Source organism: Salmo salar, chromosome 22, assembly GCF_965601325.2.
Source record: "Salmo salar chromosome 22, fSalSal1, whole genome shotgun sequence".
Classification (NCBI taxonomy): Eukaryota; Metazoa; Chordata; class Actinopteri; order Salmoniformes; family Salmonidae; genus Salmo; species Salmo salar.
Genome location: NC_138312.1, coordinates 3,135,131 through 3,160,417, shown reverse-complemented (window position 1 = coordinate 3,160,417; position 25,287 = coordinate 3,135,131). Strand labels below are relative to the sequence as shown.

Genomic DNA, 25,287 nt, shown 5'->3' with positions numbered 1-25,287 from the left:
ATTGCACGCTATCACAAAGTCAGGGTATTCTGTACCCCATGCCTAACACTCACACAACGCCTATATCCGCCAAATCACAAATGTTAGCACCACACATTTATTCAACAGGAATCCCCTTGCGAGTCATGCAAAACCAGAAATGGTTGGCTTGGTCAATGTGTCTTCAGAATTAGTCCCATTGACAGATATGTGAGGCACTTCAACAGCATTACAGAGCCATTAGAGGATGGAGACGAATGGCGGAAGGCATGACAGTTCATGCTAGAAATGCTACTTTACTGTGTTAACGGATGAGGTAATGGTATTGTACCATTGGAACCCACCTCACACCCAGACGGCCCCTGTGGTCTCTCTTCCTTCACCCAGATAAAGCTAAGCTATGTTTATGGCAGGTAGAGTTAGGGTGCTCATTATGGGAGGGTCTGGCAGGGCTATATAACACAACGAGTTCCATCAAATAAATTGTTTGTTGGGAAAGGCAATAATGGCAGCTGTATTGAGCCGGGTCTTGGGAGACCAACCCCAGCCGAACATAAATATTTATAGAATAAAAAATAAAACCTTTAAAAGCAGATTAGGCGTTCTTAAAGGGAAAACAAATTAGATCTGTTCGAACAGGTCTGATTGGTTTGATTATCATAATGGTGTTTTCATCAGCTTCCACGTCTGTGGTGGTTTAAAATTGCATAGTGTTCAGTATTAGCACAGGATATTTTTTTTATTTATTTAACTAGGCAAGTCAGTTAAGAACAAATTCTTATTTGCAATGACGGCCTACTTGCAAAGCCCCCCGGCCAAATCCTCCTCTAACCCAGACAACGCTGGGCCAATTGTGTGCCGCCCTATGGGACTCCTGATCACGGCCAGTTGTGATACAGACCGGGATCAAACCTGGGTCTGTAGTGACCCCTCTAGCACTGCGATGCAGTGACTTATACCGCTGTGCCACTCGGGAGGATATGTCTAGCCTTTGATATCCTGTCCTGATGTCGACAGGTAGGTTTCTTAGCATAAGGCTACAAGACAACTGAATACAACAAAGGCCAAGAGGCCAAGACCCTAAGGCCTTTGGTATTCCACTGGATCTCCAGCTGGATAGCTTAAAGGAGCTTGTCCAAATCAGCTTTCAAGTCAGATCCCACTTCTGACATCTGTGTGAATACAACAGATGAGGCCATCAATGGCACTAAACACACAATGACATTCAGGGGTTCCTTCTCCCGTTTTTGTTCTCACTCTGACTACGTAACCTATCAGATCTTCACGTCCTCAAACTTGTTTAATGTAGCCGTGTGCTCTGTGGAATCAGTGTCAAACTAAAGTCTACAAGATGCTCTGTTCTCTTCCCTAGATGTATGATGGCAGCCCCTGCCAGTCAGAAACGCACGCAGCCCAGAGACACACCAGCGGCCAACGTTTTTGCCATGCAAAAGAGAGGGGATTTAGGAGACAATTCCCCCAAACAACATTAATCAAAGAGGATCCTTGTTCTGATGGGGAGATAATGAGCCCGACATCTCCATCTGCTTTCCTGTCTGCAGGTGCACCTCCAAACCACCATTAGACTCAGGGAAAATACAGTGGAAAGTTTTTACATGCTCTTGTGTAGGGAATAGGAACATAGCAACACTATGATATGGCCACAAAATGTAACCCCCTCAAATCAAAGTTCCTCAGTCAGTTTTTAGACCTCAAAAGGGGTCTTGAGTTTATTCTATGGCATGAAGTGCGCTTGACAGTATAATATACTGGGCAGCTTGCTCGAGGCTCAATTCAAAGCAATGAAAATAAACTGATAACAATACGTAACAGGAAGGGGGCACATTTGCTCATGTCAGAAAACACTTCACAGCTATCGTGACAATTAACTTTATTTGTGACTCTAGCTGACACTTTGAAAAACACAGATGCTGCTCCTAAATGAGGCATGGGTATAGAATGAGTTCTTACTTTTGAGCATTAGCGTATGACTGACAATGGAATTAATTGATTTACTTCATTAGAAATGCACACAAAAACCCAACCTCAAAATGCTAATTGACAATTTTCAAGCTAAATAAGTTTTACCTGCGTGACTTAAAATGACAGTGCTCCCGCAGCACTTTGGTTTTGTATAATTAATAGCCTTCAGTCTCGTATGAAAAGTCATGGACAATGAAAAGGAGGTGAACACAGTCCAATTGAAGCTGTCACTCATCTCAGTAGGATCAAAAACTCTCTTCTGAGTGGCAGAGGTAGACTTTTCTCAACATAAATGTACACTTTGAAGTAGTATATCAAGCATGGGAAGGCCTGTCTTCATTAGAATGTGAAATAACCGGAAACATTAGTATGTGTATAAACCTGCCCGGTTTCATATGCAAACCGTTATTCATATTTTTCCAAAAAATGCATCAAATATACAATAGCATTAGGTATCTGTCATTTTTTAAATACTTAAGTGTTGTCATGATACCAGAATTTTGACTTCGATACCGATACCAGGTTAATAGGGATGTGCATCTCTCTTTTCATAAACAATTCTATACGCATCTAGATACATTGGCTTCGATATGATAGGAACGAAAAGTTTTAGTTTGAAACTAATCTGTGCAATTCGGTTTGATTAGGGGAATGAATTTATGCTTTTAGGTTCAGTCTGATTTGATGCATGTTTTTTTTGGCAGGAACACATACATTTTACATTTTTAATTAATATCTCCTGCTGATGGGAGTTCAGGAGCTGGGCCTCTCTGAGCTGGATCTAAGGTGACTTCTATAATCTGAGAGGCTTTATGTTAGTGTGTGTGTGTGTGTGTGTGTGTGTGTGTGTGTGTGTGTGTGTGTGTGTGTGTGTGTGTGTGCGTGTGTGTGTGTCTGTATATGTCAATGGTGTGTATAGCCACCTGAGCTGAGCTATAGGGCAGACTACATCTACCACACCACTATCATATTAGGGGTGGGGGCAATTTATGCTTTTATCTGAAATCAACTACACCCACTTGTAATTTTTGCAGATTAAACATGTTTTGAGCAAGTACTATTTAAAAACTGAAATCAGCATGGCATTTAGCAAATTAATTTAGTGTAGCTTTGGATTTTACACCCTTCTTAAAACAAATGGTTTGGATTTTACCAAGAGCTTCTCCCTGTTCTGACCAATGAATGAATGCGACCATGGGCAGCTGACAAAAATGATTGCTGTACTTTATGAAATTAACCTGTTCATGCTAAAATGACCAAATACAGTGCATTCGGGAAAGTATTCAGACCCCTTGACTTTTTCCACATTTTGTTACATTACAGCCTTGTTCTAAAATGGATAAAAAATATATTTTCTCATCAATATACCCCATAATGACAAAGCGAAAACTGTTTTTTAGAAATATCTTATTTACATACGTATTCAGACCCTTTGCTATGAGAGCTCAGGTGCATCCTGTTTCCATTTATCATCCTTAAGATGTTTCTACAACTTCATTGGAGTCTACCTGTGGTAAATTCAATTGATTGAACATGATTTGGAAATGCACACACCTGTCTATATAAGGTCCCACAGCGCATGTCAGAACAAAAACCAAGCCATGAGGTCGAAGGAATTGTCCGTAGAGCTCCGAGACAGGATTGTGTCAAGGCACAGATCTGGAGAATTTCTGCAGCATTAAAAGGTCCCCAAGAACATAGTGGCCTCCATCATTCTTAAATGGAAGAAGTTTGGCTCGACCAAGACTCTTCATAGAGCTGGCCGCCCGCCCAAACTGAGCAATCGGGGGAGAAGGGCCTTGGTCCGGAAGGTGACCAAGAAACTGATGGTCACTCTGACAGAGCTCCAGAGTTCCTCTGTGGAGATGGGAGAACCTTCCAGAAGGACAACCATCTCTATGAACTGTAACTCAGTAAAATTGTCAAACATTTTACATGTTGCGTTTATATTCTTGTTCAGTGTATATAACAACATAATGGTAATAATTTATTTGAATGGTAAATCTCTATTGATTAACTGGGTAAATCCAGTAGCCTAGGCCTATATCACAATACAGGTGAATGCATATTCAATAGGAGCGTGTGCATGATGTGCAGTTATTGAGCTTGTTTTAGATGATTTCATGAGGCTACAGATTAAAAATAATCTGGTTCCCTTCCATTTGGGAATTACTTTATTGTACTGATCAACAGAATGTGCATTGAAGAAGAAATATCTTATTTTAAAATACTGTGCGCTGTCTATTTACAGCCCCCCCCCCCCCCTTGGAGTTTTTCCTATTTTGTTGCATTTCAATCTGTAATTTAAATAGATTTCTATTTGGATTTCATGTAATGGACATACACAAAATAGTCCAAATTGGTGAAGTGAAATGAAAAAAAAACTTGTTTAAAAAAAATTGAAACGGAAAAGTGGTACATGTATTCACCCCCTTCACTATGAAGCCCCTAAATAAGATCTGGTGCAACCAATTACCTTCAGAAGTCACATAATTAGTTATATAAAGTCCACCTGTGTGCAATCTAAGTGTCACATGATCTCAGTATATCTACACCTGTTCTGAAAGGCCCCAGAGTCTGCAACACCACTAAGCAAGGGGCACCACCAAGCAAGCGGCACCATGAAGACCAAGGAGCTCTCCAAACAGGTCAGGGACAAAGTTGTGGAGAAGTACAGATCAGGGTTGGGTTATAAAAAATATCAGAAACTTTCAACATCCCACGGAGCACCATTAAATCCATTATTAAAAAATGTAAAGAATATGGCACCACTACAAACCTGCCAAGAGAGGACCACCCACCAAAACTCACGGACAAGGCAAGGAGGGCATTAATCAGAGCGGCAACAAAGAGACCAAAGATAACCCTGAAGGAGCTGCAAAGCTCCAAGGCAGAGATTGGAGTGTCTGTCCATAGGACCACCTTATGCCGTACACTCCACAGAGCTGGGCTATACGGAAGAGTGGAAAAGCCATTGCTTAAAGAAAAAAATTGGTGTTCACCAAAAGGCATGTGTGAGACTTCCCAAACATATGGAAGAAGGTACTCTGGTCAGATGAGACTCAAATTGAACTTTTTGGCCATCAAGGAAAAAGCTATGTGTGGCACAAACCCAACACCTCTCATCACCCTGAGAACACCATCCCCACAGTGAAGCATGGTGGTGGCAGCATCATGCTGTGGGGATGTTTTTCATCGGCTGGGACTGGGCAACTAGTCAGAATTGAAGGAATGATGGATAGCGCTAAATACAGGGAAATTCTTGAGGGAAACCTGTTTCAGTCTTTCAGAGATTTGAGACTGGGACGGAGGATCACCTTCCAGCAGGACAATGACCCTAAGCATACTGCTAAAGCAAGACTCGAGTGGTTTAAGGGGAAACATTTAAATGTCTTGAAATGGCCTAGTCAAAGCCCTGACCTCAATCCAATTGAGAATCTGTGGTAAGACTTAAAGATTGCTGTACACCAGTGGAACCCATCCAACTTGAAAGAGCTGGAGCAGTTTTGCCTTGAAGAATGGGCAAAAATCCAAGCTGTGTCTAGATGTGCCAAGCTTATAGAGACATACCCCAAGAGACTTCCAGCTGTAATTGCTGCAAAAGGTGGTTCTACAAAGTATTGACTTTAGGAGGGGGGGGGGGGTGCCTAGTTATGCACGCTCAAGTTCTGTTTTTTTGTCTTATTTCTTGTTTGTTTCACAATAAGAAATATTTTGCATCTTCAAAGTGGTAGGCATGTTGTGTAAGTCAAATTATACAAACCCCCCAAAAATCTATTTTAATTCCAGGTTGTAAGGCAACAAAATAGGAAAAATGCCAAGGGGGTGAATACTTTCGCAAGACACTGTAAGAGCTAATGTGACGTCTTTCACACAAACACACACACACACACAGTGAAAGAGACAGGAGAGACATGAAGTGAGGGAGACGAAGTGAATTAATAATGTTTTTGGCAATGACTGTACGGTTTTTGGTGACAATCAGCTTTGAAATCAGCATATTTTGTGTTATGGTTTGCGTATTATCACAAACAAAGTACGAGAGTAGTGAATTCATGTTAGCTTAAGCTATAAACTAGCAAGGAAAGTCAGCCGACAAAGCTGTAAGCTACCGGTATCTTCTTGCATTGTAAAGTTTTCTAGCCTGTAATGGACATTGTTTTGCAAACAGTAACAGTTGCGACATTTATACAAGCCGTGTTGCATTATTCAAGTGTGTTAACTTCTGTGCAGCATGAGTGGGTAGGTAACATGATGTAGCCCTGACTCCCAGTGAGTGCAGTGGTTCCTTAGGACAGGTGACTAGCAATGAGTAAGGGACAGTACCTTATTTATAATGAGGGATACCTGGAGAAAATTGGACCTGGATGGCCCTCCCTTCAGTAAAATATATTTTTACTTAACCCTCCCTGAATGCTTAGGGAAAAAAACTCCCCTATACTCAAAATAATAATTAAAACATAGTGGATAGCAGAGAACATGCCTATCGTTTACCCTCACTCTTAGGTCAGACCACAGAGCTTTAGATATGCAGTTTTAGAAACTGTTCTTCATTTTGTAAGCATTACATGGCAAAGTAGCCATGTAATGTGGATTGTGGATTCACAAACCACCCTGACAAGGGTAGGGAGGAAAATATATTCATTATAATAAAAGCTATCATCAGATGTTCCTTTTATAAACGCATTTCATGCAATACTATGTCATTTTACATGACTGGAGACAAGCAGAATCTTTTTTAATAAACAACAGAGCATGACAACGAATAAGCGCATGCTGCAGCACCGGAAATATTTTGATTTCTATACAGGCTATTGTTAAAAAAGGATAGTCTAAGTTTGTAACAGTGCTAAAGTTGTCTATCAACTGTAAAAGTTGAGAGCAACAGAATCACTTTCAACTGAAGTATCTGATCATCAATGAATTCGAGAAAAAGCATTAGTTGTTTACCACAGCAGCCGCATATCATCAGGTAGGCCTATATGCACTTTTTTTAATTTGGGAAACTATCATTTTCTAATTTATTCTATGATATTGTTGTCAGAAAATAGATTTCTGTTGACTGTGAATATGGCATGGAAATATAAGAGCATCTGTCAGGTTATATTAACAAACTAGGCATGCATATCTCACTGCATGATCCTCAAACCAGAGTGGCCAAACTCGTATTTCTAATTCAAAGGCTTACAATGACTGTATAGCCTAATAAGGCATGTTTCATTTCATTATTATTTAATTCTAAGTCAATCTTTTTTTTACATTTAATTTCATACAGCCTAAATGTGAAATGTATAGGCGTGTTGAGGAAGTGCTGTGCCAGCCTTTAGCATGTCAAACGCTTCACAATTGATTTCTTAAATGGCAGGCTATAGCATTGAAATAACAATAATATAGCCTAAAGAATACATTTTCGTTCCTTCTGATTAAGAATTAGTATGTTGTTTAATAGCTTGTTGAAATGTCTAACGTAGCAAATTGTTTTTCTAATTGGCTATAGCCTCGGAATGTCATAGAGACAAACCAAAGATATCCCATATGCATATGAGTCACGTCTTTCCCAGTAATTTTACAGCTTGTTTCTAGTATTGCAGACTAACGCATCCTTATAGATCGCTTTATATAACCAGGTCTATCATAACAAGGGGTAGGCCTTTGCTTTTTGTCATTTTCTTTAACAAAATCCACAATACCCTCACATATGCCCTCAATTCGAGTCATGGTTTTAACTTAGCACACCAAGCTCTTCACTGACACTGAGATACAGTATTTAAGGAGTGCATGGTGATTGAAGGAATTGGCTGACAAAATCTATAGATACCAGACTATAATTTAGTCTGTCAAACAAGTTGGCCTACCTCTTATTGCTTGAATAGGAAGAAATAGGCTCCAACACAAATCCCTCTTGTTGTTAGTAGCCTAATGGTTTTTCTTGTATACTGAGTATACAGTATCATGTACAATTCTAATTAATATGCTTTGTTTGACTGATTGAACAAACTTTTATTTTTTTGTATTTATATTTGTGGTGGGCTTTTGGGCTTCCAACCTCACCTGCATACCATTTTTACCAGTTTTTTTATCTGTACTGTTGTGTCTTTCACTTATTTTCTTTGGTATGCATAAATTCAACCTGGAACCTAAAGTCAAATTAAAATGGACTGTTTAAATGAATTAGGCCTTCTGGAATTAGGCTAGTTTCAGCACCCATGCGCTGTTCATCTCTGCGTCTGCTGCTTAATTGTAATGTAAGTTATGTAAATTACTCGAACATGGGTTATTATGAGGTCCAGAACCCAATTTATTTCTAGAATGCTGCTGGAGATTATTGAAATGTTGACGATAAAGCACATTTTTCACACATTTCAAACAAACAGGCACACTCTTAGTTTTAAAGAGCACCACGTCACATTCATGTCAATAGGAATAACACTCATTTTGTTTTCCATTGTCTAAAGACAGTCACTCATTATCAAAAAAGTATTAACACTCAACACGCAAAAAACTCTAGAGTATTTAAATTGTAGTAAATTTGACTAAATTACTCACTCATATTATTTAAAAAAGAATCAAAAATGTGACCAGAGGACAATATTCAGACAATTTGACAGGCTGACTTGTTGGAAGGGTGGGGTCCTGTGATGGTGCCACGTTGAAGGTCACTGGGCTCTTCAGTGGGGTCATTCTACTGCCAATGTTTGTCTATGGAGATTGCATGGCGGTGTACTCGATTTTATACATCTGTCAGCAACGGGTGTGACTGAAATAGCCGAATCCACTAATTTGAAGGGATGTCCAAGTACTTTTGTATATATAGTGTAGTTATTTGGAATTGTCATCTTAAGCCCCCAAAGTGACTCAAAAGTCTGCAAAAAAATGTATTGTCTTCTCAGGAATTCAGCCTTCTCTGTGTTGCTCTTGACAACCCCCGTTCAGTTGTCTTTACACCCTGTAGGTCTGATATCTGATTGGAGGTTAACTCAACAGTATTCTATTGGTCAACAACTCAGATTTTTTTACCTAAACAAATGGTTATGAAAGGTCTTAGATTCATTGTTCTTTCTCTTCTTTGTTCCTGACCTGCTGTGGTGAGATACGCTCTCTTTCTTTGTCTCTCCACCCCAGGGCCTCTCTGATCATGCCTGGAATAATGCCTTGCAATGCTTGTTAATGCGTTGCAACTTAAGTTATACACCTTGTATGTGAATCCATTCATTTTACAATGTTAGTTAAATACACTTGCAATTAGATTATAATTTTTTTGTAATAAGTATAATTATATTCAGAAAGTGTTTCAAAACAATTCAGTGAATTGGATGTGGTGGCGGACAGGTTGGTATTAAACACCACATCTGAAAGAAGAAAAAAATCAGTCCAAAACCCTGTCACTGTCACTTTAGGGGCCCAGGCTGTATTGTACAAGGGTGAATGGTGGGACTTGGGGCAGAGTCACTCCATGGAAATGTAGGCTCCCCTCTCTGGTGTGCTCTCCCTCTTCCACTCCCTCCTCCTCTGCTTCCTCCTCTCCCTCTTCCTCCTCCTGTCCATGTTCCTCTCCCTCCAGTCTCCGCTCTCTCCTCTTCCTCTCTCCCTCCACTCTCCTCTCGCTCCAATCCTGCCTCCTCTTCCTCCACGCTCCACAGCTCTATCCCTCCTATCATCTCTAACTCCTCTTCCTCCCTGCCTTCTGCTGCTGAGCCCTGACTCTCCACATCACTTCCCTCGCTTTCACTGACCTAGAGGAACAGACTAACAGAGGGAGAGGGGAGGAGGAGAGAGAGAGAGGAACAGAGCAACAAATAGGATACAATTGTGGTCAGGAACATCATCTCTCTCTCTGTCACTCACACTGTCCATCTTCCTTCCTCTCTTTTTCTAAACCATACACATACTCTCTTCCTAATAATCACCTTGTAGGGTGAATTTCAGCGGTAGAAATGAATTGCATCAGTAGAAACAGGACAAAACAAGCAACTTGTTAGCTGCTACAGTATGTAAACAAATATCACTGCAACTCAATATCATATAAGCTCCAGTGCACGGGCATCTACCCTAACATGACAGCTAACCTGTCAAATAATAGGAAAACGAGGCAATGTATAGCCTATGAATATATGTACCTAGCAAACATGACAAACCATGACCTAAGATAAACACGAAGTACTCTAATCTCCATTTTGGTGGCTAGTTAGCTGGTTGTCAGTATAGCCAGCTAGTGATAGTGACAGCTGAGGTTGAGACTTTGCAAGCACAGCCCAAATTTACAGCCACACACAACTTTCCTTGCATGACAGACTATCTAGCTAGCTAGCTATAGCAAGCAGCTTGGGCCGTTTCCATATGAATTACATGGATTAAAACAAGACAAAACAACCAACTGACTATATACAGCTAAAACACTGCAACTATTTCCATGACACAGAGAGCAATCATTCGAGCTCCTGCTTCACCGCTGATGTGCTCACCTGTACCAACCAAGTGATCATGACAGGATTTGCTAATCTGAGAGGTATTCCCCAAGTTTCACAGCATCAAACATCAAAAACACCAAACATATCTGCTGTTTACTTAGTTCACTCAGCTTGACAGTATCGCTTTCAAAGTGCAAGGACGTGTCCGAACGCGTATCACCAACCAACATACACTGAACAAAAATATAAATGTAACATGTAAAGTGTTGGTCCCATGTTTCATGAGCTGAAATAAAAGATCACCGAAATGTTCTTTACACATAAAAAGCTTATTTCTCTAAAATGTTGTGTAAAAATGTACACCCCTATTAGTGAGCATTTCTCCTTTACCAAGATAATCCATCCACCTGACAGGTGTGGCATATCAAGAAGCTGATTAAACCTGGGGACAATTTTACATTTACATTTACGTAATTTAGCAGACGCTCTTATCCAGAGCGACTTACAAATTGGTGCATTCACCTTATGATATCCAGTGGAACAACCACTTTACAATAGTACATCTATATCTTTTTGGGGGGGAGGGTTAGAAGGATTACTTAATCCTATCCCAGGTATTCCTTAAAGAGGTGGGGTTTCAGGTGTCTCCGGAAGGTGGTGATTGACTCTGCTGTCCTGGCGTCGTGAGGGAGCTTGTTCCACCATTGGGGTGCCAGAGCAGCGAACAGTTTTGACTTGGCTGAGCGGGAACTGTGCTTCCGCAGTGGTCGGGAGGCGAGCAGGCCAGAGGTGGATGAACGCAGTGCCCTTCTTTGGGTGTAGGGACTGATCAGAGCCTGAAGGTATGGAGGTGCCGTTCCCCTCACAGCTCCGTAGGCAAGCACCATGGTCTTGTAGCAGATGCGAGCTTCAACTGGAAGCCAGTGGAGTGTGCGGAGGAGCGGGGTGACGTGAGAGAACTTGGGAAGGTTGAACACCAGACGGGCTGCGACAATAAAAGGCCACTCTAAAATGCAAAGTTTTGTCACACAACACAATGCCACAGATATCTCAAGTTTTGAGGGAGTGTACAGACTGCAGCAATGTCCAACAAAGCTGTTGCCAGAGAATTTTAATTTATCTTAGAGAATTTGTCAGTACGTCCAACCGGCTTAACAACCGCAGACCACGTGTATGGTGTCGGGCTGAGCGGTTTGCTGATGTCAACGTTGTGAACAGAGTGCTCCATGGTGGCGGTGGGGTTATGGTATAGGAAGGTGTTATAGTGTGGACACTATATAAATAATTACATGGTTATTATTGGCATTGACTGTGACCTTTCCCCTTTGATGATGTCATCACTAAGAGTCAGATCTGTGCAATGTGATTCTACCACCGGTTGAGTGGGCTATATAGTTCTGCTATTTTTGTACCGTTTGTACCAGGCTGTACACCTTTTAGTTATTGGGTTGAAAGTAAAGGAAAGTAATATTGAAATGTGTGTGGGCATTCCTTGTCAAGGTACTACATCTTTTTGGAGACGAGGATAAAACTTTATCAACTTGTACAGGGCGAGGTGCTAGCTCGCTAAGAAACAGTGGAGGTAGTCAGTTAGCTAGCTAGCTTAATGAGCGACGGAGAGCAGGTGCCCATGGGTTGTGTTAGGGGCATGTTCCATGCCTTGTCCCCGCACATCTACGTGCATAACTACAGGGAGTAAAACCTGATACTCAGGTGCAGTGCGACCAAAGCGCGACTGCAATAAAGACAGCAGGGAACGATCCTGCAAACACGACCAAAAGAAAAAAATATCCAAATATCAACAAAAATATCCCAACAACAGTGGCCAACCAAGAACTTAAATCAAACTATACCTATCTAAACACAGACTGAAACAATTAAAGGCATTACACTTGCGAGAAAGCATATGAAAACATTCAATTAACCAGAGTCAAACCCTGAGATTGTAGCATTAATACATAGTCTTGAGAGAGGTGAATGACTAGCTAGCTAGCTAATGCTAACTTAGCTCAAAGAAAACCATAACAAACCCACGTTAGGTACAACATACATTGCACCACACATAGCTGGCAAATAGCTTAGCATTAGCTCATTATAATCAATACAACCTCCAAAAAATTATTTTACAATCTATGCAATAATTATTTGTCACCAGTACTTGAAAACGTGAATAAAACTGTAAATACATTATGCTCCATACATACATAAAAACATATATACTGTATGCTACAGTAGAAATGACAACACGATATACAGAAAATAAGGCACTTAATTTGATAGGAACGCACACATGTCCAAAGTTATTACTTGTAAGGAAAACAACAATGAAGGCAATGCGAGCGCCAGCCAGAAAATGTGCCAGTTCATGCAAGACTGTGCAATTGTCTGCAAATCACGCCTCGCCAACCTGGAACAGGGCGATGATTAGTTATGCCGCTTATCGCCCATTTGTGTTCACGGCTTTATGACATGGAACAAGATTTAAAAAACTCCAGCCAAAGCCTGCACATGCTTCAGTGTCAACAACAACGCTTTGGTCACCTTTATCACCGTCCTGGCAGAACTCACAAAGACACTCACTTCAAGTGTGTTTTTTTCTACCCAGTGACAGGGCTAGGTCGAGACTTACTGTAGTGTAGTGTAGAAGTATATCTCAGGGCACACAAGCGCCCAAGCCTGACCTTTTCACAAGGGACTAAATAATGTGGCAGGCATTAGTACACTCCGACAAATTGACATTAGCCTAACCAATTAGGGGCATTTAATCTTCCCGCGAAGAAACAAAGCAGGCCATTGGCGGTAGAGGAAGTGTCTGGGGGAAGTGTGTGTGTGAATGCTGGGGAAAGGTTAATGGTCTCTCTGGAGGGAGAGAATGCACAAGGGGTCTTTGTTACCCTTCCAGACGCATCTCTCTGACAAAGCCCCAGGTCTTGAAGGAGCTCAGCCAGTTCATTACTGCCAGCTTTCATTCTGCCGGGCTAACATTGACTTTAATGCAATTTAATACTTTCACTTTCCCCTCCTATTTGTCTGCCGCTGTCTTTCTTTAATCCTCAGAAAGGGAGAAGACTGTTTTTTTCAAATCCCCTTTTGTTAGCCAAAGATCTGACGCATAGACAAGGTTGACTGGTTGTCTTATTGAGATCCGTTATTTGAAGATGGTGGTTATACAGTATGTCAGTTATAGGGCCTGATAACATGTTCAAGGGAGATTGACATGGTCCAGAAAGTCCATGAGTAAAAACACCACCCTGATCAACGTGAACTACAGTGTGCACTTTTAACCATACCTAAGTCAAAGCATGGATGGACACCGTTCTCCTTCACAACGTGCAAATCACTGGTGGCTAAAAAGCTCCACCTGGCTAAGCTAAAGGAGCAGCCGCATGAGACGAGCTTCCAGAATAGACCATTTCTTTCTGACACGGCACTGTCAAGTCCTCAGAAGCCAATAAATTAAGCTATGAAGTCTCTCAAGGCATGACAAGAGGTAACAGGAAAGGTTAGAAATGGGCATCTTTGAATGTGCCCCTCACGATGACACAATGTCCTCTCGTGGATGTGACTGAGGCCAGGAGGTGGACCCGTCCCTGGGAACCATCTGGGATCAAAGGCAATGAGCGCTGTGACATCCATTTCGACAACATAATGGCCAATTCGGTCCTCCGAGCTGGATTGCTATTGTCACTTCATCGACTTCTAGAGAGGCTTGTTTCATTCAAATATACAGTGCATTCGGAAAGTATTCAGAACCCTTCACTTTTTCCACATTTTGTTTCATTACAGCCTTATTCAAAAATGGATTAAATTGTTTTTTCCCTCATCAATCTACACACAATACCCCATAATGGCAAATCAAAACAGGTTTTTAGAAATGCAATTGATGTCTTTATTGAGATAAATAAAACACATTCGATCTCTATCTACGGTTTGGGAAAAAATCATTTCCTATTCCTCTATTCTCAAAAAACAATAGAAAATTGAACAGCAACAACAACTAATTAATGCCATTCTGGAACTAGACTAACAATACTCCTTTCCATCACCAGAACGTTACAAAGAAAGGCCTTATTGTTGGTCTAATTCCAGAATAGCATTAATCAGCTGTTTTGTTGTTTAATTTTCTTCAAACTCAGTACAATTTACTATCCACAGATAAGACTAAGCAGCATTTACTCCGCGCAAGTGGCTTTGTTTATGAGCATGGAGAAAAGGCTAGTCGACTTCTAGCTCAACAGCTCAAGTGCAAATCTGCCTCACAGCTGATTCCCAAAATGTACAGTACCACACATATTCATACAGTTAATCCCATTGAAATTAATAATTGCAAGGGAAATCCCCTGGCCCAGATGGCTACCCAATCGAATTTTACAATAAGTTTTCTGCCAAACTGGCACCACTCCTTCTTGAAATGTTCAAACATGGCCTGGGCCAGAGTACCACAATCTCTGATGGAGAACCCAGCGAAGATGCATATGAGTGTGGCTCATAAAGACCTTTCTCGCTTTTGAATGCAGACGTTAAAATGTTAGCGGCTCGATCCTCGATTAAAGTCTACTATGACAGACCTCATATCAATGGATCAGACAGGGTTTATTTAGGGTTGCCACTCCTTTTCTAACAATTGGTATCTGCTCAATGTCATACACTCCTGCATCTTCAGACGTTCCTGAAGTAATGAATCTCTTTACATGCAGAGAAGGCATTTGACAGAATGGGACTATTTATTCTCTGTACTGGGAAAATGTGGCTTTGGAGTGAACTTCATTTCCTGGATCTGATTGTTTTACTCATTAATCAAGGCATCAGTATAAACAAACTGCGTTCACAGTGTTTCCCATTGTCAAGGGCCACACGCCAAGGATGTCTAATGTCCCTTCTGTTATTTGCCCTGGCAATAGAACCCCTTTCTATTATGCTAAAGGTCACACCCTCAATACATGGTATTTACAGATGGGGACTGGAACACAAAGTTTCCTTGTATGCAGATGACTTGCTTTTATATATCAAACCTTGAAGTGTGTATCCCTGATATAGTGGATCTACTGAGTAGGTTTGGTGTGTTTGTTCAGGTTAGGAATAGAAATTCTCGAAAAGTGAATGTTTTACTATTAATGAATTAGCATTACAAATTCCACAGGATATCATTCCATTTCATATGTCCATGTCTAGCTTTAAATATTTAGGGCTCAATATCACCTGTACCTTGTCTTCCCTCCATGATGACAACTTAATTCCCCTTATTAACATCTCTGGACTTTCAGAGATGGAATATTCTCCACCTTACTTTAGCTGGTAAAGTGAATTGTATCAAGATAAATGTATTGCCCCGATTTCTGTATATGTTACAATGTCTCCCTCTTTTTCTACCCATGTCTTTTCTCATTTCAGTGGTTAAACTTGTATCTTCTTTTTATGGGGTGGAGGGAATCCAAGAATACGTAAAGTATTCCTCCAGAGAGATAGAACACACGGAGGACAAGCCCTTCCTAACTTTGTACAGTATATTATTACTGAGCAGCAAATATACAACACATTATTTACTGGCGTCACACTCCAGAAACTGACTAGTGTCAACAGAAGCCAACTCCTGTTTATCTTTTCCAGCTTTAGTCTCCTCCAGTATTCCTCTCTCAGGAATACTACACATCCAATCCAATTGTTAACAGTACTCTTAAACATTGAACTCAACTCCATCAACATTTTTAATTCTGTGATTTCTTTATTCAATGTCATATGTCATAATCACCTCTTTCTTCCAGCTAAACTGGATTCAACTTTCAGGCTGTGGCAGAAGAATGGACTTATCAAGTGTAATGACCTCTATATATATGGCACCTTTTCCAATTTTGACAACCTCGCTATCAAATGCAATCTACACCGTTCAAGTTTTTTTGGGGGTATTTCCAATTCCGCTGCTGTAAACAGCATATGAAATGTATTTATTAGACTGCTTTTCTAGTTTAAATCGCTGGCACGGAGGCCAATCAAAGTAGATTAGGTCACACACTACAAATTAAAACACCATCAAAAGAAACTGAAATTAAAGCCTAACAATATGTTAACATAATAGGCCATAGTCTATATACAGTGCATTCGGAAAGTATTCAGACCCCTTGACTTTTTCCACATTTTGTTACGTTACAGCCATATTCTAAAATGGATTCAATAGTTTTTCCCCCTCATCAATCTACACACAATACCCCATAATGACAAAGCAAAAACAGGTTATCAATTTTAGCACAGTTTTTACAAATAAAAAACGGAAATATCACATTTACATAAGTATTCAGACTCTTTACTCAGTATTTTGTTGAAGCACCTTTGGCAGCGATTACAGCCTCAAGTCTTCTTGGGTATGATGGGTTCAAGTCCAGGCTCTGGCTGGGCCACTCGAGGACATTCAGAGACTTGTCCCAATGCCACCCCTGCATTGTCTTGGCTGTGTGCTTAGCGTCGTTGCCCTGATGGAAGTTGAAACATCGCCCCAGTCTGAGGTCTTGAGCGCTGTGGAGCAGGTTTTCATCAAGGATCTCTCTGTACTTTGCTCCATTCATCTTTCCCTCGATCCTGACTAGTCTCCCAGTCCCTGCCGCTGAAAAAAATCCCCACAGCATGATGCTGCCACCACCATGGCTCACCGTAGTGATGGTGCCAGGTTTTCTCCAGACGTGACGCTCTGCATTCAGGCCAAAGAGTTCGATCTTTGTTTCATCAGATCAGAGAATCTTGTTTCTCATGGTCTGAGTCCTTTAGGTGCCTTTTGGAAAACTCCAAGAGGGTTGGCATGTGCCTTTTACTGAGGAGTTACTTCCGTCTGGCCACTCTACCATAAAGGCCTGATTGGTGGAGTGCTGCAGAGATGGTTGTTCTTCTGGATGGTTCTCCCATCTCCACAGATAAATTCTGGACCTCTTTCAGAGTGACCATTGGGTTCTTGGTCACCTCCCTGACCAAGTTCCTTCTCCACCGAGTGTTTAGTTTGGCCAGGCGGCAAGCTATAGGGAGAGTCTTGGTGGTTCCATACTTCTTCCATTTAAGAATGATGGAGGCCACTGTGTTCTTGGGGACCTTCAATGCTGCAGAATTTTTTTTGTACCCTTCCCCAGATCTGTGCCTCGACACAATCCTGTCTCGGAGCTGTACGAATGATTCCTTCGACCTCATGGCTTGGTTTTTGCTCTGACATGCACTGTCAACTGTGGGATCTTTTTAGACAGGTGTGTTCCTTTCCAAATCATGTTCAATCAATCAAATTTACCACACTTGGACTCCAATCAAGTTGTTGAAACATCGCAAGGATTATCAACAGAAACAGGATGGACCTGAGCTCAATTTAGAGTCTCATAGCAAAGGGTCTGAATACTTATGTAAATAAGGTATCTGTTTTTTATTTTAATACACTTAATAAACATTCCTAAAAACCTGTTTTCGCTTTGTCATTATAGGGTATTGTGTGTAGATTGATGAAGAACATTTTTCATTTAATCCGTTATAGAATAATTCTGTAATGTAAGAAAATATGGAAAAAGTCAAGGGGTCTGAATACTTTCCTAATGCACTGTAGACTAATACAGTGGTCACCAACTTTTTGGTGCACTGTACCTGTAAAATCTAATATGAGGAGCAGTTTTCCATGGCTACCCTCTAAATTTGAAATAAATGTTTGACGGAGAGGCAGAGACGGCTGGCAGTGCAGCAGATTTTTGTTTGAGACTTCCAATCTGAGCAGCAATTTGCCGGTAATTATTTCCGTTGATGACAGAAGTAATTATCTATTAATCAAGTCTGAATTTATGTTAACCCCCTCTTCCTCTCTGTCCAATTAACGGTAATATTTTTGATGGATCCTGACAATTACGTCGGGGGAAGGGAATGTGCATGTACTTCTCCATCCATCTCACACTGAGGAGGAGCGAGAGAGAAATAGAGATGGAGAAATGACGGTGCATGCCATTATCGATGAAGATATCTGGCTAGTTGGTGCGGGCTTGTTGGTGTGAGGGTGGGTGGGACAGAGAAAGCAAAGGAGAAAGAGAAAAATAAGGAGAAAGAGAGACAATGGAGAAAGAAAGATAACAGTCAAAGACGATGGGAGAGCAGAGTGGAGACAGGAGGCAGATGCTGGATTACTGTACTGTGAGTCCTGGGAGAATTGAGGGCTCACTTCGCAAACATCACATAGAAAGACGCCTGTTTGAGAGCTGGAGGATTGTTGAGCAAACCGTGAGCGGAGCTTCCACAGCCTCGAGGGGGCCTTCCTTATACTGGCACAGTCTCTTGAGTCTACACAGAGGAGCTCTCTCTTTCTGTCTATCCATCCCTTTCATTCTCCATTCTCTCTCATACACTCTCTTCCTCCAATGTAACCTGAACCTTCCCCTCTTACTCTTCCCTCTCCCTATCTTGCCTCCACACTCTCCTGCGCTCTCCCCCTCCCTCTCTATCTCCCTTTAGCTCACCACTCTGATTTCAGTAGTAGAGTTTCTGCTACTGTGTAATGAAGAGCTGCTTCCCAAATAGCACACTATTTCCTATTTAGTTGCACTAATTTTGACGAGAGCCAATAGACACTCTGGTTAAAAGTAGTACACTATGTAAGGAATAGGGTGCCATTTGGAAAACACCCAAGGTGTGGGGAGATTGGCCTCCTGTGTATGGTCTCAAAATCCTCAGCTTTAGTTTCCCTCTCTGAATAGAATTCCGGCAAGACACAATATAGTGTAAGATGATAGCATGAGATGGATGTCGCTGATTAATTGCTAGCTACAACACTAGAGTTCTTTTTTTAGGGATGATTTGGTATTTCTGTGTAGTCTTGATAACATCCAAACACAAGTCCAACAGTTTCTTTAACGTGAGAACTATACTAATCGCCATCAATTGATAAGAAAATGTCCACATACTGTATGGCGTAGGAATAGAACACATGAAAATAGAGGAAAACAATGTTTGTGATTTTTTCCTAGATAATAGTCCTATTGTGTGTCACTTCTTCGCCAGTCAGGCTATGATCATTTGTTTGTCCCTTTCTCACACCACAAACAATGGCGAGAGAGGTGTTTGCTTACAGTTTATGTCTTGACCTGCTCTGTCAATTCCCAGGTGACAGTACAACGGATCAATTTATCCCCGTACGTTCAGGAATCTCTCAAAAATTGGGCAATACCTGTAAATCCAGCGCTGCACAATGAGAAAAACACAATTAAATTGTATCACCTTTTAAACCCTCGGAAACCCCTGCTATCAGGAAACCCCTGCACCGACTCTCTTTTTCTCCATTTCTCTCTCCCTCTATCTTCCCCTCTCCCTCATCCTCCCTCCCTCACTCTCCCTCACTCTCTCTCTCTCATCCTCTTTCTACTGAGTCATTATGTGCTTCGTGCCTTGAAATATCAGGTTAAACTTTGAGCAACTACAGAATGTCAGGTCCGGTATCACAAAAAGTCTCAGAGAACTGATCTAGGATCAGGTCGCCCCGTCAATATTCATTATGATTTAAAGGACAAAACTGATCCTAGATAGTTCAGCACTCTTACTCTAAAACACTTTCTAAATATGGGCCCTGGCTTTCACCTCAAAGAATATGAGCCTCGGTCAGCAATAAAACCAGGCATCCCTCCTCTGCTTCACAACAAGGTTTTCAGACATGATATCTAGCTTTTAAGTATGTCATTGAAAAAGAGCGAGAGAGAGAGAGACATTCTTCCAGCGGCTTGCACTTTAGCATCCTGTGGCACAGGCCTGCCCCTGTATTAAGCTGTCATTTAGTCAGGCAAATAGAATAAGTGCTGTGGATTAGGGTGACACAGTCATGCAGATAAGCAGACCACTGGCAAATACAGCTCCATCCACTCACACAGCAAATGCAGCTCTCTTCTCTGGAAAAAAAGAGAGAAAGTGACCGGGTGTCGAGCATACTAAACAGACAGTACCGGTGAGTGACAGACAGCTCGTCAAAAAGTGCTCCTGCCACTCTGCTGCCCCGCTGCTGCCACGGCAACACAAGGGGCCAGATGATAACGGGGAGTTGAAAGAAACAATTAGGCTTCTGACAGGTTCTCATGGACTGATTGGGAAAAATCATGTTCCAGATATATTTTTCTCCTTTTTTACTGTTTTCAACCTTTTTTTCTAAAAGGCCCAAAGGATAGGCATGCGTGTGAAATTCATTAACTCTCCGACAGCCTCCCAACCCCATTTGTGCTCTCAGGTGTTTCATTTCTCGACCACTTGAAGTACATTTTTCCCCTCTGAAGTTCTGGAGGTGTAGTCGTTTCCCCTATCAGTGCTTGAGTGACTCCCAGTTACATTTGCTGGGGAAATCACAGTTGAATTGCTTGCCACAATTTCTTGTTTGGATGACATCCAGTTTCTTTAACCATCTTCTATTACAATATTCAGACCTCTTTGAAACTGTTATTCAAAATTAATTTTACTTCAATCACATCCTGAAATTAAAAGTTAAAGTGTATGTTTTGTCTACCTGTGGAATAAAGCACCATTATGGAAGTATAGTGACAGAGCAGTACTCAAATAAAAATAACTGAACTGAACAAAGAAATAAACGCAACATGTAAAGTGTTGGTCCCATGTTTCATGAGCTGAAATAAAAGATCCCAGAAATGTTCCATACGCACAAAAAGCTTATTTCTCTCAACTTGGGTGCACAAATGTGTTTACATCCTTGTTAGTGAGCATTTCTCCTTTGCCAAGATAATCTAGCCACCTGACAGGTGTGGCATATCAAGAAGCTGATTAAACAGCATGATCGTTACACAGGTGCACCTTGTGCTGGGGACAGTAAACGGCCACTCTAAAATGTGCAGTTTTGTCACACAACTCAATGCTACAGATGTCTCGAGGAAGTGTACAATTGGCATGCTGACTGCAGGAATGTCCACCAGAGCTGTTGCCAGAGAATTTAATGTTCATTTCTCTACCATACGTTGTTTTAGAGAATTTGGCAGTATGTTTAACCGACCTCACAGCTGCAGACTCCGTTTAAGCACGCCAGCCCAGGACCTCCACATACGGCTTTTTCACCCATTGAGCATGTTTGAGATGCTCTGGATCGACATGTGTTCCAGTTCCCGCCAATATCCAGCAATTTGGCAAAACCATTGAAGACGAATGGGACAACATTCCACAGGCCACAATCAACAGCCTGATCAACTCTATGCAAAGGAGATGCGTCATGCGGCATGATGCAAATGGGGGTCACACCAGATACTGACTGGTTTTCTGATCCACACCCATACTTTTTTTTTAAGGTACAGTATCTGTGACCAAGAGATGCATATCTGTGTTCCCAGTCATGTGAAATCCTTAGATTAGGTCTAATTAATTTATTTCAATTCACTGATTTCCTTATATGAACTGTAACTCAGTAACATCTTTGAAATCGTTGCGTTTATATTTGTGTTCAGTGTAAATAATATCCCAAGTCAAACCAATCCTAAATAACATACCTCCCTTTTTGGCTTCAGCCATAGTGGAATATCAACAAAACCTAACAGAAATGTTGTATAAATACTCTGGAGCAAACTGAAGTTCATGGTAAACACACACACACACACACACACACACACACACACACACACACACACACACACACACACACACACACTCTAAGCCACCAATGTGTGTGTCCTTCAGCAGGTTGACATTTATGTCATGAGTTTTGTCCTGGAGGCAGAAAAGTGATTTTCCCTTAGATAGGCCAGCTGCAAAGTCAAAATTGGCTATATATATATTTTTTTTTAAACGAAAACAAAAATGGGCGTTTGTCTTAATTTAAGGTCAGCGTTAGGCATTAGGGTTAGCAGTATGCCTAATGTTAGGGTTAGGGTTAGTTTAAAAATCTTAAGATATGATGACTTTGTGGCTGTGCCAGCTAGTGACCACTTTGCAGAGCTGCTGCCAGAACAAGATTTATGACGAAAACACGAACCTGCTCCCTAAAATGGAAGGGCTGGCGAGAGGGGCCTTGAACACTGACACTGCATCAGCCTGGAATTACCATTAGTCTGGCAGCACTTGGCTAGCGAGTGTCCTCTCCAGCATACAGAGTGACTGCTGTCTCCTGTTACAATGCAGGTGTTAGGGTGCTGCAGGATGATGTATGCAAAAGAGTGGGGAGCCCTTGGTAATGTATGCAGAGAAGCTACATTTATTCACTAGATTTCTTTCCTTGGCAAAGGGGCAATGGCCAGTGAAAAAAACACCATGGGCTGCATTCAACACTACTATTTCCCATTGAAATGAATAATGTTGGTTGTCTGTTCTTCAGCTTATTTGGGAGAGTGGTGCTGAAATGCAGATGACTGACTGGCATGATATATCAATTCATAAAAAATAAAATAAATATCTACACAGAATATCCTGATTTACAGCAGGGCCTACTGCACATTATATATTAAAGTTGTGTAACTAATGCACATAACCAACAACAAAATAGATGTTTCCATGCGTTTGTCCAAGAATTAAGTTTGATTTAAAAAAAAGAATCAGTCTACCACCAAAATCCATATGGAGTTATGCATCGGAAATAAATAAAATGGACACCAATCCATAAAGTGTGATCATCCATTTCTACGATAACCACAAACGTAAGTAATAAACTGCCTTAATTTAAAAAAAAAAGAAGAATGGGTATTCCAAGGGTCTCGGATTTACAACCATCTTTGTCCTTGGCTGTTTAGTAAAGTTCACTTGCGCGCATGATCCTCTGGTGTGGGTGAGCGTAATATAATGATGTGCCCAGAGCGCCACCTTACGGGTGAACAACTCAGCAGGCAGACCGTTTCGAGCTCATGAACACCGAAGATGGTGGATAAATGAAGATAATTCACTCTGGTCATTGATATTTTTTTAAATGGTCAGTTCCCGTCAACTTAACTGTGTGTGTGTCCCATAGACACCCAAGGCAATAGCAGCAGGTTCTGGTGTACTTAATTAATTGACTTTCATTTAACCAGAAAACCCCCCAGAAAATAACAGCCAGTGGGGTGTCTCGCTTTCTCATCCGTCTCTGATGAATACTTTTTGTAGCCTTGCTCATACACGAGATAAGAAATTCAATCGCACTGAAAAAGTATGATAAAAATGGTGAAACAAATAACAAACATTTTAATTTGAAATTCGGCCTTTTAGTCTCCGGATTTCAACCACGTTCAGAAATGTCATGATTATTAATTTGATTTTCTTATTTAGATTAGTTGTTCTGTTTATTAACTGTGAATTTGAAGAAGGCCTACATTTATTTAATGGTTTTGTTCATTAGGCCTACTATCAGATATTCAACTAGACTACAGTTTGAGAGCAAGAAAAAGCTAACGTGACTGAGACAGCAGTCTGTTCCGTGATATCAAGTTATTTTAACATTTCGTCCAACTACCGTCATGTTAAACTGTTTAAATATAGGTTACAGCACAAATATATTTTCCACGAAAACTTTTGCCACAATGTAGTAATGGGTCTGTCACTTATTTCCAATCAAAACCTCATTTCGAATCGCGAGTATGAATATGGGAGGTAGATAAAATCCGTACATAGCCTAGACTGGTTATAGGAATTAGCCTAGTGTATAGTGAAATGTTGTTTAAAAAAAAAATAAAAGCAGAGTTTATTCGAGTTGGTCCACGTATAGCCTATTCAACGTTATGCGTAGATTACTTATTATCACGTTATAAACTACTCAGAAATTACTGCCACTTTGTGTAATGGTTATGTGGTGGATAGCTTAGCCTATCTGTGTGATAACGATTCTGCATTACAGATACACGTCAATATTCTCGACTGTCAATGTCATGTTTTATAGCCCAGGCTACTTGTGAAAAAAAGCTTGACCAAAAGCTCCCCAAATTGCTCTCTGAGTAACAAGTGCTCGAAGGGCGTGCATTTTGATACCGTGTGTGTGTGTGTGTGTGTGTGTGTGTGTGTATGTGTGTGTGTGTGTGTGTGTGTTGGGAGCGTACGTGCGTGCGTGTGGGTTCAAGTATGTAGCCTACAATATTCGAAAATAAAAGTTGGAGACGCAGCATTAACTCCTACGCATGCACCTGCCCACAGTCCCTGCGTATCGCCATATCCAAAGCACAGACTCTACTGAGATGAAAGTAGCCTATAGGCTTCTAAGCACTTCCGAGAAACAAGAATACACTTACCTGGAAAGAACTGTCCACATATTAAGTCCAGCAGTTGAAAAAGAAGCGAAGCAATTATGTAGTTCCCTTTGTCCATTTTGTCAGTGACTATTTTACATGCGCGCCTCCCGTCCGTTTACTCTCTGACTGTATACACTGACAGTATCCTCGCATTGGTATTGCAGTGAGGGAGTAGACCTACTGAAAGGCAGTAGACAGCAATCCCGGCGTGATTGTTTGACTTCAATCAGTAACTGATGGCAAGCGGAGTTGAGAACAGACCGAGAAGAGCGAGGAGAGTGGCAGAGGATTCCGATGTCCCCCGGTTCCCTATAGCCTACCTGCCGCTCCGACACGACGTTTGAACCTCTATCTCTGCGTTGGAGTCTTATATTCCGCTGTGCTGGGGCAGAAGAAAGACGTGACAGTGTGCGAGGTATTCTTTCTCCAGTGCTGACACTCACTTCTGATGCCGAAAGTGCGGCTGCTTCCTAAAAAAGAGCAGCCTGTCGTGCGCCCAATGAAAGCTTCCCGCACTTGGATAACCTTTTAGCTATGTCAAAAGTGAGATTTTATTGGCACCCTTGATGAAGATAAGCAAAAAAGATTGTATAAAATAAATAATGCAAATACATATTGTATGCTAATATTTTTGGGGGAAATTATATTACTTTATACTAATACAATAGAAAAAAAAACAAGATTTTGTTTAACAAGTAATAAAGAAATATATAAAAAACATAGGGGTCAAAATTATTAGCACCTCTGTT

General features: G+C 41.1%; 1 protein-coding gene across 1 annotated transcript in view; it reads right to left on the bottom strand.

The window, feature by feature from the left end:
• LOC106582631 (receptor-type tyrosine-protein phosphatase T) overlaps nt 1-25,001 on the bottom strand; it is a 593,162-nt gene extending 568,161 nt beyond the window's left edge. The window contains exon 1 of the mRNA XM_082967335.1: nt 24,539-25,001. Within this exon, the coding sequence (XP_082823461.1) occupies nt 24,539-24,614 (76 nt within the window). The 5' untranslated portion in view covers nt 24,615-25,001. The remainder of the gene's footprint in view (nt 1-24,538) is intronic.
• Between the last annotated feature and the right edge of the window lie 286 nt (nt 25,002-25,287).